The sequence below is a fragment of the Sinocyclocheilus anshuiensis genome, unplaced genomic scaffold, assembly GCF_001515605.1.
Source record: "Sinocyclocheilus anshuiensis isolate Anshui unplaced genomic scaffold, SAMN03320099.WGS_v1.1 scaffold1346, whole genome shotgun sequence".
Classification (NCBI taxonomy): Eukaryota; Metazoa; Chordata; class Actinopteri; order Cypriniformes; family Cyprinidae; genus Sinocyclocheilus; species Sinocyclocheilus anshuiensis.
In genome coordinates this window covers 532,909-548,674 of record NW_015555726.1, presented here as the reverse complement: position 1 = coordinate 548,674, position 15,766 = coordinate 532,909, and the positions used below count along the sequence as shown (strand labels likewise).

Below are 15,766 nucleotides of genomic sequence, written 5' to 3'. Positions count from 1 at the left end.
TCCACTACTCTAGAATGATTGCTTGCTAGACCATGCACAGCTGTAAAATTGCTTTTCATTAATTTTCAACAAACTGATGGACCATTTAAAATGATTCTCTGTGGTAATTGACCTGAAATCATATCATATTTTTAATAATAACTTAAGCTTAACTTCTAATATTGGGATTCTTTGGAATAATATGCTGAGCGGCAGGTTCCCCAGACTGTGCAAAACAAGTTTCTAATCATGCAGCAGGCATTACATGCATTGACATGTAAAGGTGGTTGGTCGTTTGCTGATGCATCTGTGTGACGTCCAGGGATGGGTCAGGATGATGCAGACTAATTATACAATGCTTTCATCATAGAATAATTCAGTCATTCAGAAATGTTGTTGCTATGCACATTCTTAGTGACATCACAAAGTTGCAGACATTAAAAAAAAATCTGTTGATGAAGTTTTAAGTTCTGTAAGTTTTTAGTCTTGCTCTTATCTCATATCAAGAAAATAAGGACTCCTCTTAGTAAAGAACAGTAGATGGCGTGCATGGATTCGTGGATTGTCTCATCTTCAGACCTGTGGAACTGATTGAAGCACCCACTGAAGCTGAATGGTGTGTGTCTGTCCTGTAGATGAGGGCAGTAAGGTGTGTGACGGGGCTGTCAGCAGCTGCGGAGGGGATTCGCTGTATCTTTACGAGGGTCAGGACTGGGTCATCTCCCCCTCCTGCTCTCTAGAGGAACCCAGCGCCATCTCACCCATGCTGGCCGAGGAAACCTTCCGCTACATGAGTAAGTCTGTTCATGTGTTTGAATGTTTGGTTGCTATTTCTGTCGTGATTGCCATTGTTGGGGAAGCTACTTTAAAACTGTAGCCTCCCAAAATACAAGCTACTCATAATTAATAGAGTTAAACGACAGTCAGGTTGCAGTTGACTGTAGCTTGTTAAGTTTTTTGTGATTAGTCTCAAATAGGCTGTGTTCCTGAAAATATCAGGGATTTTTAAAACTAAAAAATAAAAGAATTTTAAGTTAAGGAGTTATAGACATTTCTTTGGTTCTTGTTATCTAGTTGCAAATTGCTCTTTTTTTACTCTGATCTCTGTAAAATATCCTTATTTATAAATATCCTTATCTAGGCTTGTTGTTTGGCCCAAAGATTTATGATATTCAGAGTTGTTTTTTTAATCATATTTTGATTAAACATTGACAAGGTCAAAAAATGTTTTAAAAAGGAAGCGTATGCATTGATGAACTGTTTACAGTAAAATCAATAACATGCATTTAGAAAACACATTTGCATTTAATGCCAACTTTGAACTTGAACAGGTCAATTTAAAATAAAGCATATAAACCTTAAAGGAACACTCCACTATTTTTGAAAATAGGCTCATTTTCCAACTCCCCTAGAGTTAAACAGTTGAGTTTTACCGTTTTCGAATCCATTCAGCCGATCTCCGGGTCTGGCGGTAGCACTTTTAGCTGTAGCTTAGCATAGATCATTGAATCTGATTAGACCGTTAGCATCTCGCTCAAAAATGACCAAAGAGTTTCTATACAGCTACAGCTGCGTAATATCATTGCGCCTGCTGCACCCAAGGTACAGCAGCAAAGTTCCTTGATTATTACGCCAGAATGAGAGTATAGTTCCTAGCCATATCGGCCTAGAAAATCTAACTTTTCATTTTCCGTCGGTCTTAGTACACGATGTAACTACAGAAGAGTCAAGTTTTAAATAGGAAAAATATAGAAACTCTTTGGTCATTTTTGAGCGAGATGCTAACGGTCTAATCAGATTCAATGATCTATGCTAAGCTACAGCTAAAAGTGCTACCGCCAGACCCGGAGATCGGCTAAATGGATTCGAAAACGGTAAAACTCAACTGTTTAACTCTAGGGGAGTTGGAAAATGAGCCTATTTTCAAAAATAGTGGAGTGTTCCTTTAAAGGGTTGAAGCATTTAGCCCTGAAATGGACAGTAAATACTTTTTTATTTTTTATTATATTAGCTTTAATTTTTTTATTACTTAGATTTTCAACTTTTATTTCTCAAACTTAATGTTATTTAGAATGTTTTTGCTTTTATTTTTCATTTTTCATTTGTTTTTATTACAGTTCAGTTTTTATTTTCCAGGATGCATTGCCCATATAAACAGAATAAATAATTCATGTTTGTTATAGGTTAATTTACATACTGTCAGAACGAATTAAAATCAATTAAACTTTCTGATGTTACATAAGGGAGAAAGAGGCATTTTAGGACAGCATGTTTGTTTTTTAACCTCAGTTTGCTCGGCAGTAAAACTGCGTGTGTACATAGTGATAAAATATATTGACTGTAATTATTATAATTATTTCATATCATTTGAATTTTAGGTTACACTTTATTTTAAGGTGTCCTTGTTACAGTGTAATTATACATTTAAGTACTGAGTAATATTAATTAACTACATGTACTTACTATATGATTAGGGTTTGGCTTAGGGTAACCTGCGTGTTATTATGCATAATTCATTGTTATTATAATAGTAAGTACATGTAACATGTGTAACAAGGACACCTTAAATTAAAGTGTTACCGAATTTTATATAATTATTTTTGTAATTAATAATTTTGTAACAGGACACTGTGGGAAAAGTGGCTTGTTACTGACAAATCTACATTATTTTGAAAACAGCTGAGCTTCTATCACGCCTTTGAAACATGCAGTTAAGCTAGTAGCATTGCTGCTATTGCCCTACACTGGTGTGCATATGCTTGTGTGTGTGTGTGTGTGTGTGTGTGTGTGTGTGTGTGTGCCCGTCCCTGGCAAGGGCACAGGAATTCAGTGGTCAGGTCTCTTAAGTGCAGCTGACAGCAGAGCTGGCGGGAGGGAGAGGGACAGATGGATGGATAGAAAGAGGAGAGGAGAGAAGAGCAGTCATGCCGGTGCTAAACATACAGAATGAGGAGCTTTATGATCAATATGCTGCAGAAGGTGAGACCATATCGAGATGCGTACATGCACTGAGCATGTGTGTGAGCGTGTTTTATTTTGAAGTATCTGTGCCGATCACAGACACTACAGGACAATGCAAGGTCATCTATAACGGACAGGGCATGTGGGGTGAACTCACGTCTGTGTGTGAATGCAGTATGTATTGTGTGTGTCTGTTTGCGTCGCTGCATGAAGGCATTGTTGAATGTTTCCTTTGACTTCTTGTGGCAGTTTTGTTGAGGGCATGTGCTGCTCATTTCTGCACTGTGTACAGGAAGTGGAGGCTCATGTTTCTCTGCGACCAACAACTTGTGCTGATGTCATCTTTAAGAGTCGGTCAGTGCTGACTAATAGGGCTGTCACGATTATGAAATTTGGCTGCGATTATGACGATTAATTGCCTGTTTTAGGGCTTTGTCATAGGGCTTTTGTGTGACATACAGTCATGCCTTTCACATTTAGCAGATTGGAGCTGTGCGATGTTTTAAAAAAAAACACACACACTCTAAGTTTTGAAACAGAGCAATTTTTTTCAGTTCCTATTATGACTGTGTATATTTAAAGGGAAAGTTCACTCAAAAAAAACAATTTTTTTTTTCATTTGCTCACCCTCAAGTAGTTCCAAACCTGTATGAGTTTCTTTCTTCTGTTGAATATGAAAGAAGATATTATGAAGAATGTGGGCAACCAAACAGTTGCTGGTCCCCATTGACTTCCATAGTATAGAATAAAAAATACTATGGAAGTCAATGGGGACCAGCAACTGTTTGGTTGCCCACAATCTTCAAAATATCTTCTTTTGTGTTCAGCAGAACTATCCCTTCAACTACACAAACATCAGGTCAGTGGGTTCATCAAGAATTTTTTTTAGATTGATTTGAAGTCAGTGTTCATTAGTCCTATTGATTTGATTCATTAACAGATCTGGTCCATAAGAGCCATTTGTTCATGAATCATGTTCTAATCAGGGGTCAGAGTGGACGGGCTCTCATGTACCTGCTGGACCACTAATGAGTGAGGGAGAGTCTTTAGGTTTCCTCTGAAAAGAGGCGAAAACAGTCAGAGACATGCTGAGACTTTTTGCCCTAGTTTTAGGATGATGATGTGATACTAAAAATAAACTGAGAGGGATAGAGGGGGCAGATGGAGGCTATTTCAGGTTTATAATCGGAGGGTTGAACATGAGAGGCCATGAACAAGAGCACAAAGTCATATTTTAAAGATTGAGAGGCATAATAGAAAATCCCAATACACCATTTACCAGCTTATTGATGAAAACCTAACATATTTCATAATAGCCAACATTTTCTGTAATGTTTGTAGTAGTAAGATTATAGTAAAACCATAGATGGCTCCTTATTACCATGGTTTAATTAATGTAAGTCTATATAAACTCAACTGGCAATTTTCACAAAAATCCCATAGCCATTACAGTACATTTTTTATGCGAAATCAGTTAATAGTCAGTTATTTAGTGTTTTATATTCAATTATGTCTAATCTAATTAATTCAAAGTCAAATCAGTTGCATTTAACAGATTAGAGCTGGGAGTTTTTTTCTGCAATTACAGCTAATCTAATTAAATCAATTTCAAGTCAAATCAGATTCTTTTTATATCTGTAATAGGCAGTGCTATTTTACTATTATTTATACACTATATATATATATATATATATATATATATATATATATAATTTTAAATATTTTGCAACTAACTGCATTTATATAAGTTAAAGTTTTTCATCCAATATTAATATTTTATTGCAAATTTATTTCATTTACCAAAAATGATCTTTAATAGTTTTAATTGTATTTTAGTTAACAATAACAGCACTGGTAATAGGATGAAGGGTCACTCAAGATTGCAGGTCAAACATTCATTTTTCACTGTTATTGTGTTCTGTCGTCGTTACATGCTTTTGCAAAATCCCAGGTCCCTCATTTTGTCTGTTTTAGAAATTTGCAGCAAACTGCAATGGCTTCTGTGATAGTAGAAGTGAACTGACCGTACTGACACCAGCTGATGGTTTACTGAGATCAACGGTCTCCACAAGTCTGTGATTACGAATGCGTCACTTATTGCTGAGGTTTGTTCATGACACTTAGTTTATATAAGGTCGTCTGAACTAGATCGAGCGGATCAGAGCATCTGTGGCATGAGTCAGGAGTGTTTTTGAGGCTTGCTCAGTTCATGTGTTTTGTGTGGTAATGGACGTTCAGTCAGTTTGGGTTTGGACAGAGGAATGTGTTGAGCAACAGCCGCGACGGAGATTCTTCATCTGAGAGAGATGCACTGTTAGATTCATAAGAGATGTGTGTGTGTGTGTGTGTGTGAGTGTGTGTATTAGAGAGAGCTGGAGATTGAGAATAAATCATTTCAGTGATTGTATTTGGAATTTTGATGAATGCATGGAAATTTAGCATGTAAAGATGTACACTACTATTCAAAAGTTTGATTTAGATTTTCTTTAAAGAAATTAATACTTTCAATCAGCAAGGATGCATTACATTGATCAAAAGCGACAGTAAAATACATTTATAATTTTACAAAAGATTTATATTTCAAATAAACGCTCTTCTTCTGTTCGTCAAACAATCCTAAACTAACATGTATCACAGTTTCCACAAAAATATGAAACATCACAACTGTTTTCAACATTGATAATAATCAGAAATGTTTCTTGAGCAGTAAATCAGCATATTAGAATGATTTAAGACTGGAGTAATGATGCTGAAAATTCAGAAAACAGTTATTTTAAATTGAAATAATATTTCCCATTATTACTGTTTTTACTGTATTTTATAATCATATAAATGCAGCCTTGGTGAGTATACAAGACTTCTCATTTGCACTCATTCTTGTTATGCTGATGAGCTAGATATTAATATATATAGAGTTAGGTTAAAGTTTGGATATTTACAGCAGGTTAAATATTTACCTATCATTGTTTACTTGGCTGTAGTTTGGAGGCAGATCTCCTGTGTGTTTTATTTAAAGTCTAGTTAAATGTAAGTGTTGGTCATAAAGCAGATAATCTCTTAATCTGTGTTTCAATCTAAATGATCTGATGGTGACTCTGATTACAGGAGAATATCCTCTATTATATAACATAAATCATTAGCATACATTACTGTTACTGCTGTATGAGTGTTTATCATTCAACAGAGTCTATTTGGTCTTTACATTTCTTTGGGTTCATCATGAGTACTAGCGGCAGCAGATTATTACTGTAACAGATCAAGAGAGGACAATGGCAATAGCGATTAACTTCAGTAAGTAAGAATGGATTGGTTTCAACATTCAGCATGAACTCTAGCTCTGACAATTTTCAAGAAGATCTTTTCAAGACTTGACTGTGGTTTGCTAGTGCAGAATTCATAAAACCATTTACACTAAATGAACTGATCCACAGCATAAGCTCCAGTGCGTCCTAGGTACATCTAGGTAAACGTGTGTGTGCGTGTGTGTGTGCGTGCGTGCGTGCGTGTGTGTGTGTTAAAACCTAATGCGACTGCATTTATTTTAATCCAGGAGCACTCACGGGACAGTGACTGCTGTCAGGTGCTTCATTACTCCTCCTTTATCCCTCTCTCTCTCTCTATGCTGGTCATGGTGTTTCTCATTTTCTCCATCAGTGGATGTTTAGCACAGTTCCTCAGCATCTAATTTCTCTTCTTCTGTCCTCTCTCTCTCTCTCTCTCTCTCGTTCTCTTTCTCTCATTCCCTCTGCAGCATTTCTAGCTGTTGGTTCCTCTTCTCCTCATAATGGCTCTAACAGCCTCTCTAAAGGTAACACGTGGTCTGTCTGATGCTTTATCTGTCTATGTTCCACTCATCTGTTTTACCGTACTCCTGTCCTTCCTAGTTTCTGCTTCTATTTTAGTATTTGTATTTAGCTAGTATTTGACCTCAGGCAACCAGCATGCCTAGTCTGGTGTGTTAACTGTGCTGCAGTGTCCTAGAGCCATCTGAAACTCACATTAAAGGGGTCATATCATGGAAAACTTGGGAAAAAAAGGAGTTTGATATACTATGAAGAATCAAAACAACATTTATTGAAACTAAACTTAACTATGAGCACATTAACACAAACTCCTATTAAGTATTAAAGACTTGGAATTGTTACGCATTTCACATGCAAAGATGTTAGCCAATCATACTGTAACAAATCTCATTTGCATGAAGCCTTAAAGGTACAGTGGCCAAATCATCCTATTTAATAATGGATGGTGCAGCAAGCAAGTTGCCTGTCCATGCTGAAAGAGAAATTGTTGCTCGATGAGACAAAATCGTGTCTTGATGATTTTGCATCTGTTTGGGATGGCTAAGATTTATTGCTTGTCAATATGGAACAATAAAAAATTCTATAAATGAGACACTGTTAAATCAGTTTTGGTGCAATCTTGACAAGAATTATTAGTTTGACTTAAGGAAAAAATAAAGGAGCTGGAAAATATGACCTCTTTAAAGTTCTAGTGGTTATTATCAGTGTTGGGGGTAACGCATTACAAGTAACGCGAGTTACGTAATCGGATTACTTTTTTCAAAGCCCTGTCCAGATTTAAAAAGTAACGCAAAAGTAACGTAACGCATTACTTTCCATAAAAAGTAACTAAGTAATCTAATTCGTTACTTTTTTATGGAGTAACGCTATGTTGTAATGCATTACTTTTAAAAGTAATTTTCCCCAACACTGGTTATTATACACAGTAGAGAGCCGTCGGTAGTGTAGAGTAAACTGACTTTAGATTTAGATCCATGTGCACTACTGTTCAAAAGTTTGGGGTTGGTAAGAGTTTTTTTTTTAGTGTTCACCAAGGCTGCATTAATTTTTGCAAATATACAGTAAAAACGGTAATATTGTGAAATATTATTGTAGTTTAAAATAACTGTTTTCTGTGTGAATATATTGTAAAATGTAATTATCTTCAGAAATCATTCTAATATGCTGATTTAGTGCTCAAGAAACATTTTTGATTATCAATATTGAAAACAGTTGCTGCCGAATATCTTTGTGAAAACTACGATACATTTTTTTTTTTCAGGATTCTTTGATGAATAGAAAGTTCAAAAGAACAGCATTTATTTGAAACAGAAATATTTTGTAACATTATAAATTAGGTTACTGTCACTTTTGATCAAATTAATGCAGCCTTGCTGAATAAAATTATTCATTTCTTTAAAAAAAAAAAAAAAGAATCTTTTAAATCTTGTTGTTAAATCGTGCTGTATTTTGGTGTTTGCTTGGTTTTTATTTTGTGTTTATGTAACTCTTGTGTTCCAACTTAATTTTTCAATAAAGATGCTGACATGGCAATAAAAATAAATCAATTACTACTTTTGACCCCAAACTTTTGAACAGTAGTTTAGTGCATGCACTTAATAGTGAATCTGAATGCGAGTGTTTTTGAATGCACTTTGGGTTTGTGCATGATGTTATTGCAGTGTTAGGAGTTGTGTGTGTGTGTATTGCATGTGTAGGGCTTGCCATATGGCGTGTGGGTGTTTTTACACCTTCCTGTTTTGGTGTGTCTCGCTGAATATGCACTGCTAGTATAGATGCCAGTATTTGTTTTTTTTTACATGCATTCACATTTATCTTGTGTTGTCTGTGTCTCTCTCGCTGTAGTCCTCAGCGCTGACCGGGTTGAGCAGATGACCAAGACCTACAATGACATTGACGTGGTCACACACCTCCTGGCTGAAGTGAGTGATTGGTCAGCAAACTGTGAGAAAATGCTTTGTCTAGTTTTCGTTAGTAACAGCTCTTGATTGGTTGTCTGTTTGCATTACGGTGTCGTCCCGCAGAGGGACCGCGACCTGGAATTGGCCGCTCGGATCGGTCAGTCTCTCCTGCAGAGGAACCACGTGCTGCAGGAGCGAAACGAATCTCTGGAGGAGCAGCTAGCGCAGGCCATAGACCAAGTACAGCATGCTTTGACATGAAAAAATTTAGGCTAAATGTGTATTAGCTGGCTTCAAAGTCTTACATGTAATCGCTCTATCAGGTTCATCAGCTTCAGCATGAGTTGGCGAAGAAGGATGAACTCCTCCGTATGGTGGCGAGCGCCAGCGAGGAGAGCGAGACCGACTCCAGCTGCTCCACGCCGCTACGTCATCCCGCAGGGGCCGCCCTCAGCCAGCTGGAGGCCCTGCAGTCCAAACTCCTGGAGCTGGAGGAGGAGAACCTGTCTCTGAGATCAGAGGTGCGTCATGAGCTCTGGCTGATATTTCAGGAGCGTAAGGGTTTTATGAAAGCGTGACCTCTGATTTTCTGTCTGATTTTCAGGCCTGTCACCTGAAGACGGAGACCATTACTTATGAGGAGAAAGAACAGCAGCTGGTGAACGACTGCGTTAAAGAGCTACGTGAGTATCTGCGTAGACTGTCAAGCTCCTAATTTAGAGAGTCTGTATACTGTCTACATGGGCGTCTGCCTTTGAAAGCAGCATCATAAACCAAATAAAACCTCATTAACTTTGTCCTTCACAAATGGACTGTTAAGGACCCTTTTTGTCTGTTGAAATACATATATGAAAAATACATGTAACTGCTGTTGATTTTGGCCAGTGTGCAATTTTGGAAGCGCCTTTAAGCTCAAAGAACGCCGATGATGCCTAAAAATGTTGGCTGGGCGGCTCTCTAGGGTTTGAAACAGAGCCTCAGTAAAATCACATCAGCTGTGTTTATATGCAGCTAAATAATCAGATCGGACTGGAAAGTCTTCATGTGAACACCACAATCAGTCCGACTGAGCTCAATCCGAATTAAGTTTGGATTGGAAGGGATGGTGTAAAAATGAAATAATTTGATTAATAGAAAAAAATAATCATGTAAATAATAATCATGAAAACATGCTCCGGTGACATTATGTGACGTCTGGCTGCTGCACATGTGCTGAAGTTTTGTTTGGAATGCATGTTGTGCACATGTAAACAATTATATGAATCGGATTGCTTTAGGGTTCATATAAAGAGAAAGCGGATTGGATTCATTCAGATTGTCGTGCATGTAAATATACGTATTGACTGCTGTAGGTTTATTTATTCGGTGTGTTTAATTAACAGGGGAGTCAAACAGTCAGATGGTGACACTGGCGGATGAGCTCTCCCAGAAGAACGAGGAGTTAATGAGACATCAGGAGGAGATTACACATCTCCTCTCACAGATCGTAGAGCTCCAGCAACGAGTCAAAGAGGTCAGGATGCATGCCATATTTAACACTTTTATTCAGCAAGGACGCATTTAATTGATCAAAAGTGACAGTAAAGACATTTATAATGTTACAAAAGATTCTATTTCAAATAAATGCTGCTCTTTTGAACTTTCTATTCATCAAAGAATCCTGAAGAAATCACGGTTTGCACAAAAATATAAACCGTTTTCAACGTTGATAAGGAGAAATGATTCTTGAGCAGCAAATCAGCATATTAGAATGATTTCTGAAGGATCATGTGACACTGAAGACTGGAGTAATGATGCTGACAATTCTTATATTTTAAAATATATTTAAAATATATTCAAAAAGAAAACTGCTAATATTTCACAATATTATTGTTTTTATTGTATTTTTGATCAAATAAATACAGCCTTGCTGAGCCTAAGAGACATTCAAAAACATTGAAGAAAAACAAACTTGAATTTTACTGTATGTTGATGTATAATTGTGTATGTCTGTGTTTGTTTCTCAGTTGGCACTAGAGAAAGAAGAGCTGAGAATTCACCTGCAAGCCTCAAAGGAAGCACAACGGCAGCTCACAGCAGAGGTACAATGCATACTGCAGCTCAAACAGCTCTGCGTCTGCAAATCTGGATTAAGACTGATCATTCCGATTAAGTTTTACTTAAATACAGTGTTTTAAGGATTAATCCACTTGCTTTAAGATCTTAAAGCATTTTCAAGTTTTAAGGCAAAGCAGCTTAGTCACTGTGACTTAGAGAAGGCTGTAAACTCATGTAACTTCATTCATTCATGTGGTGTGTCCGTCTCATCATTGCACTTGAAATGTGTCCATAAAGGCTGGAGTGTTATAACGTGTTACAGGACAGAGTTGGTTAATAAATGCAGTGACCATAGTGACCTGGAAGTGTTGTGGTGATCATGTCTGTAATCTCATGTATAAATTGTCCCAGACGTAACTGCAATAAACAATATGGTTGTCATTTTAAGACCATTTTATGAAACGCATCTAAACACAATGGGAAAAATAAAAATGATCAAGGTCGTACAATAAGTCGATAACGTGATTATGGTATTATGAGACATCCCAGCGGCCCGTGGAATATAAACTGTGTCTGTGTGTTTTAGCTGAAGGAGCTGTCAGACAGGAATGCAGAGTGTGTGGGAATGTTGCACGAGTCTCAGGAGGAGATTAAGGAGCTGCGCAGTAAGAACACGCCATCTGCAGGCCTGGGCAGACACCTGTCGTACGGACTCTATGCTATGGTGAGAGACCTCCACACCTCCAGCTCTCTCACACACATTTGTTTGTTAAAATGACATTTTTTCCAATCACATCTGTTCTTAATACAAGCCAGTTCAGTAACCTGCATATGTTAGATATGTTAGATATTCTTAATGCATTAATCTATTATATATTTTCATAAATAATTATAACCGTTATACTTCTATAATAGTGCATGAAATTTGGTGGCGATCGTGTGTTTTAATGGGTGGGTATTGTAATTTGGGCTATAATTAGGCATGTTTAAATAAATATTAAAAAAAGAATGGATGTATATATGATTGTATTATTATTGTATTAATTATTATTATGTAACATAATAGTGGTTACAATTATTTGCAAAAACATTGTATATATAGTATAGACATATATATATATATATATATATATATATATATTAAAGTATATAGAAATGGAGAACCTCCCACAACTTCCCAGCATTATGTTTTGCATTGGCAAGCACAACTGTCAAGTTTTATTAAAATTTGTTGTTGTTGTTTGGTTTATTTCATTTTGTTTCATTTTACTTGTTTATTTTATTTCATTGTAATTTCTTGTTTATTTGTTTTATTTTGTTGTATTTCATTTTGTTTTTATTTCACTTATTCATTCTGCTTCATTGTTTTTATTTCATTTTTCTTTTATTTAATTTTATTGTTCATTTTTCTTTTTTTGTTATTGAATTTTATTCAGGTTTTTATTTTATTTTGTGTGTGTGTGTTATTTCATTTTTTATTTAGTTTAGGTTTTTTTCCATTTTTCAATGTTTTTGTTTATTTTATTTTATTTATTTTTTTACATTTTATTTAATTTGTGTTTTATTTTATTTATTTTTAATTCATTTCATTTGATTTTGTTTTTTATTTGTTTTTAAATAACACTTATTTTTGCATGAACCCGTCTCTGTCTCTTTGCTTTGAGTTAACAGTTCTATAATCATTGCTCATTTTTTGTGTCCTTCAGGATTCTTTGGCAGCTGAGATTGAAGGTAGTATGAGAAGAGAGCTGAGTGTAGAAGAGGAAATCACCTTTCAGGACCAGAGGTAATGCTCACCATTCTCCCTCACACACAGAGTTATGTTTATAATAGTCATTTTATCCTTCAGCAGGACTGACCTTTGACCCCTGTCTGCTCTGTCTGAAGGTCGACCCATAAGCGTGTGTTCCAGACGGTGCGGTCTGTCAATCAGTCGGTGATGAGAGCAGCTGCCGCAGTGCCTCCGATCCCTGGCTCCGCCCGCAGCGGCGTGGTCATGACCCCAGTGCCCTATCAATCACACACACCCAACACAGAGGAACGAGATGGAGACGTGGACACCACCAAGTGAGTGTGACTGCACAATGTGTTTATACCCACAATGCTTTTGTGTGTTTCTAACGTGTGTGTGTGTGTGTGTGTGTGTGTGTGTGTGTGTGTGTGTGTGTGTGCGCGTGCTGCAGAGAGAACTCTCGTCTGGGTCAGCCCGGCTCTCCCAGAGGAAATGACCTTACGTCAGCCCTAAACTGCCTCTCCCTGCGGAGGCAGAACTTCCTGTGCGAGCGACAGTTCTTCCAGGTTGAAAGAGAGCGGAAGCTGCAGGAGCTGGCGGCTGCGGAGTCAGAAGGGGGCGGGAGCAGCTGCAGTTCACCAATGGGAAGCACCGTCTCATCTTTCACCAACCTATCAGAGTTCTCCATCTCCTCCAGCTGTTTCAAGACATTTCTGCCTGAAAAACTGCAAATTGTTAAACCAATGGAAGGTGAGTAGAGGATAGTGTGCAGAAAAAAGAGCCAAGTTTTGTTTAGTTTTTTTGTTTTTTGGCATGTACTTTTTGGTTTATGTTCATAAGGGATTAAACAAAGTGTTAACTAATCCCTGTATGCGCTGTGAGCATTTCCTGTAGCACTTTATGGCTTAATTCATAAATTAGTTTCAGCAAGTTAAATGTTATTTTTAGATCATTTATTAATCTAGATTATTGTATAAATATATTATTGTTAATGTGTGTTCATAAAATATATTAATATTAATATACGGTTTAAAACTGTTCAAATGTATTAGAATACACTACACCATTCAAAAGTTTAAGGTCAGTAAGATTTTGAATGTTTTTGAAAAGTCTTTGTGTCCTAACCAGACGTGACGTGACAAGATTCCAGCGTCAAGCAATTAGGCTGTCCACACCAGACGCGACACGACATCGAGATGCGACAGAATCACTCAAATATCACAGCCATTCAGAAGCGTACAGCACTCCCAACAAAATGGACACGTTTAGCATCTAATCATCTAATATTAAACCTTTTTACCATAGTTTGTATGTTGTTGTTCTAGCCACGACGTCGCAGAAATAGAAACTTTGCGTTTGATCAAAAATACAGCAAAATAAGTAATAATGTAAAATATTATTGCAATTTAAAATTTGCAATTTTCTATATGAATATATTGTAAAATGCAATTTATTCCTGTGATGAAGCTGAATTTTCAGCACCATTACTCCAGTCTTCAGTGTCACATGATCCTTCAGAAATCATTCTAATATGCTGAATTGCTGCTCACGAAACTGTATTATTATTATTATTAAAAAATTTCTTATCCATGGTAACAAACTTTTGAACAGTAGTGTATATGTAGAAATTTAACATTTAACGTTAATTAATAAATTCTGTTGCAATATTGATCATTGTTCATGATGCCTAATGTTACCAAATTGCATATTATTGTAAAGTGTTACCCTGTTTCTTGAGTATTTGTTCCTGTTGGCTTGATCTTCAGGTTCTCTGACTCTTCATCACTGGCAGCAGCTCGCTAAACCTCACCTGGCCACCATTCTAGACCCCCATCCGGGCGTAGTTACCAAAGGCTTCCGCCCTCTCCCTCAGGACAGTGTTTACCACCTGAATGACCTCGAAGAGGACGAAGACCAGGAGAAACTACCATGGGAACATAAGAGAAAAGAGGAGGAGCCACAGGATGCAAAGATAAAAGAGGAGGAGGAGGAGGAAGGAATCACGTTTAATGTGCGCTCATCGTCAACTCCGGAAGAGAAGAGAGAGAGGAGGTGTGTCCAAAGTCCAGCTAATGTCCCGCTCCTTCCTGCATCCCTCAGGAATTCCCCTGTGCCCATAGCAATGGCTGTTTCCTTAGCAACAGCAGTTAACCTGACAGCCAGCGCTGCTCCTGCAGTTAGTTCTGGAATCTCAGGATCAGCGGCTCCACAGTTTGAGCTGAATCTCGGATGTAAAGCGCCCTCTACAGGTAAATAACTGTCACTGCAGACACCCATTTGCTTTCCAGTTCCTGTATAATAATGCATGTTTGTTGATCACTTTTTGTTTGTTTAGCTATAAATCCTGGGAAATATCAGAGCTCCACTTTTTCCACATACACCTTCACTACCTGCCGGATCCTGCATCCTAGTGACAGCACACAGGTGACACCCAGGTACAACATCTATCACCACTAATAAACAGCAGGTTAAAGGCTTGTTCACGCCGGGACGAATATGGCACGCGATTATCGCCGACGTTTAACGCCTCGTGACTAAACAAAGGGCGCCAATGTGAGTGTGCACACCGACGCGCAAAACGCGAGGCGTAAAATCGTCATTTTTTTAAAAACGCCTCGGGCTCGTTTTTTTTGGTTTGACGCACCACGTTAAAAACTGGCCGACCAATGAGACTGGCACTTTTGTTCACGTGCCTGGAGCTGCTGAAGTTACAGTAAAACACGACTTGGTGGCGCTCAAGCACAAAACGGTCTTGCCGGGCACACATTGATACCTAACGAAGTAGACCAAGAAGATGCATGGCAAGATGAATGTAGAGCTGCTGGTCTCATTGGTGTCTGAACACAAAGGGCTTTATGACAAACGCGACAGCGACTACAAAAATCTCAATAAGAGGGAGTTGTTATGGAGAGGAATTGCAGATCAAATAGGATTCGATGTGTACCGGGGTATTTCTGTTTTTCATTAAGCGCCATCTAATGTCAGGGAGTGAATTTGCACGTTCACTCGGCTCATCGCCTGCGAAAATTGCTTGGGTATGAACACAAAAGACGCGTCGAAAAAACGTCGGCGATAAGCGTGCGCGATAATCGTCCCGGTGTGTACAAGTCTTAAGGGTGTGAATCATTTTAGAACTGTCTTTATTTTTGCTGTTGTGTTCGGTGCCTTACTGAACTGCACATTTTTACTTTAGTAAGTCAGGAACCATCAGATTTTAGTATGCAAGTGAGTTGGAGACTGATTTGTTCATTATAAAGAACTTTTATGTAGAAACTAATAAAAAACACAAAAAAGAACCGGTTCAAAAGAGTCATACGCTGATGAGTGAGAGTGGTTGCACTGTATGTTTGTTA

At 37.6% G+C, this 15,766-nt stretch overlaps 1 protein-coding gene across 1 annotated transcript in view; it reads left to right on the top strand.

Annotated features, from left to right (window-relative positions):
* LOC107672648 (trafficking kinesin-binding protein 2-like) overlaps positions 1 to 15,766 on the top strand; it is a 22,723-nt gene that overhangs the window by 3,665 nt on the left and 3,292 nt on the right. Inside the window, exons 3-16 of the mRNA XM_016465935.1 lie at positions 615 to 773; positions 6,692 to 6,748; positions 8,589 to 8,665; positions 8,768 to 8,884; positions 8,968 to 9,165; positions 9,249 to 9,327; positions 10,027 to 10,157; positions 10,651 to 10,725; positions 11,268 to 11,405; positions 12,388 to 12,467; positions 12,569 to 12,748; positions 12,865 to 13,163; positions 14,180 to 14,662; positions 14,749 to 14,848. Coding sequence (XP_016321421.1) covers positions 615 to 773; positions 6,692 to 6,748; positions 8,589 to 8,665; positions 8,768 to 8,884; positions 8,968 to 9,165; positions 9,249 to 9,327; positions 10,027 to 10,157; positions 10,651 to 10,725; positions 11,268 to 11,405; positions 12,388 to 12,467; positions 12,569 to 12,748; positions 12,865 to 13,163; positions 14,180 to 14,662; positions 14,749 to 14,848 — 2,173 coding nt within the window. The remainder of the gene's footprint in view (positions 1 to 614; positions 774 to 6,691; positions 6,749 to 8,588; positions 8,666 to 8,767; positions 8,885 to 8,967; positions 9,166 to 9,248; positions 9,328 to 10,026; positions 10,158 to 10,650; positions 10,726 to 11,267; positions 11,406 to 12,387; positions 12,468 to 12,568; positions 12,749 to 12,864; positions 13,164 to 14,179; positions 14,663 to 14,748; positions 14,849 to 15,766) is intronic.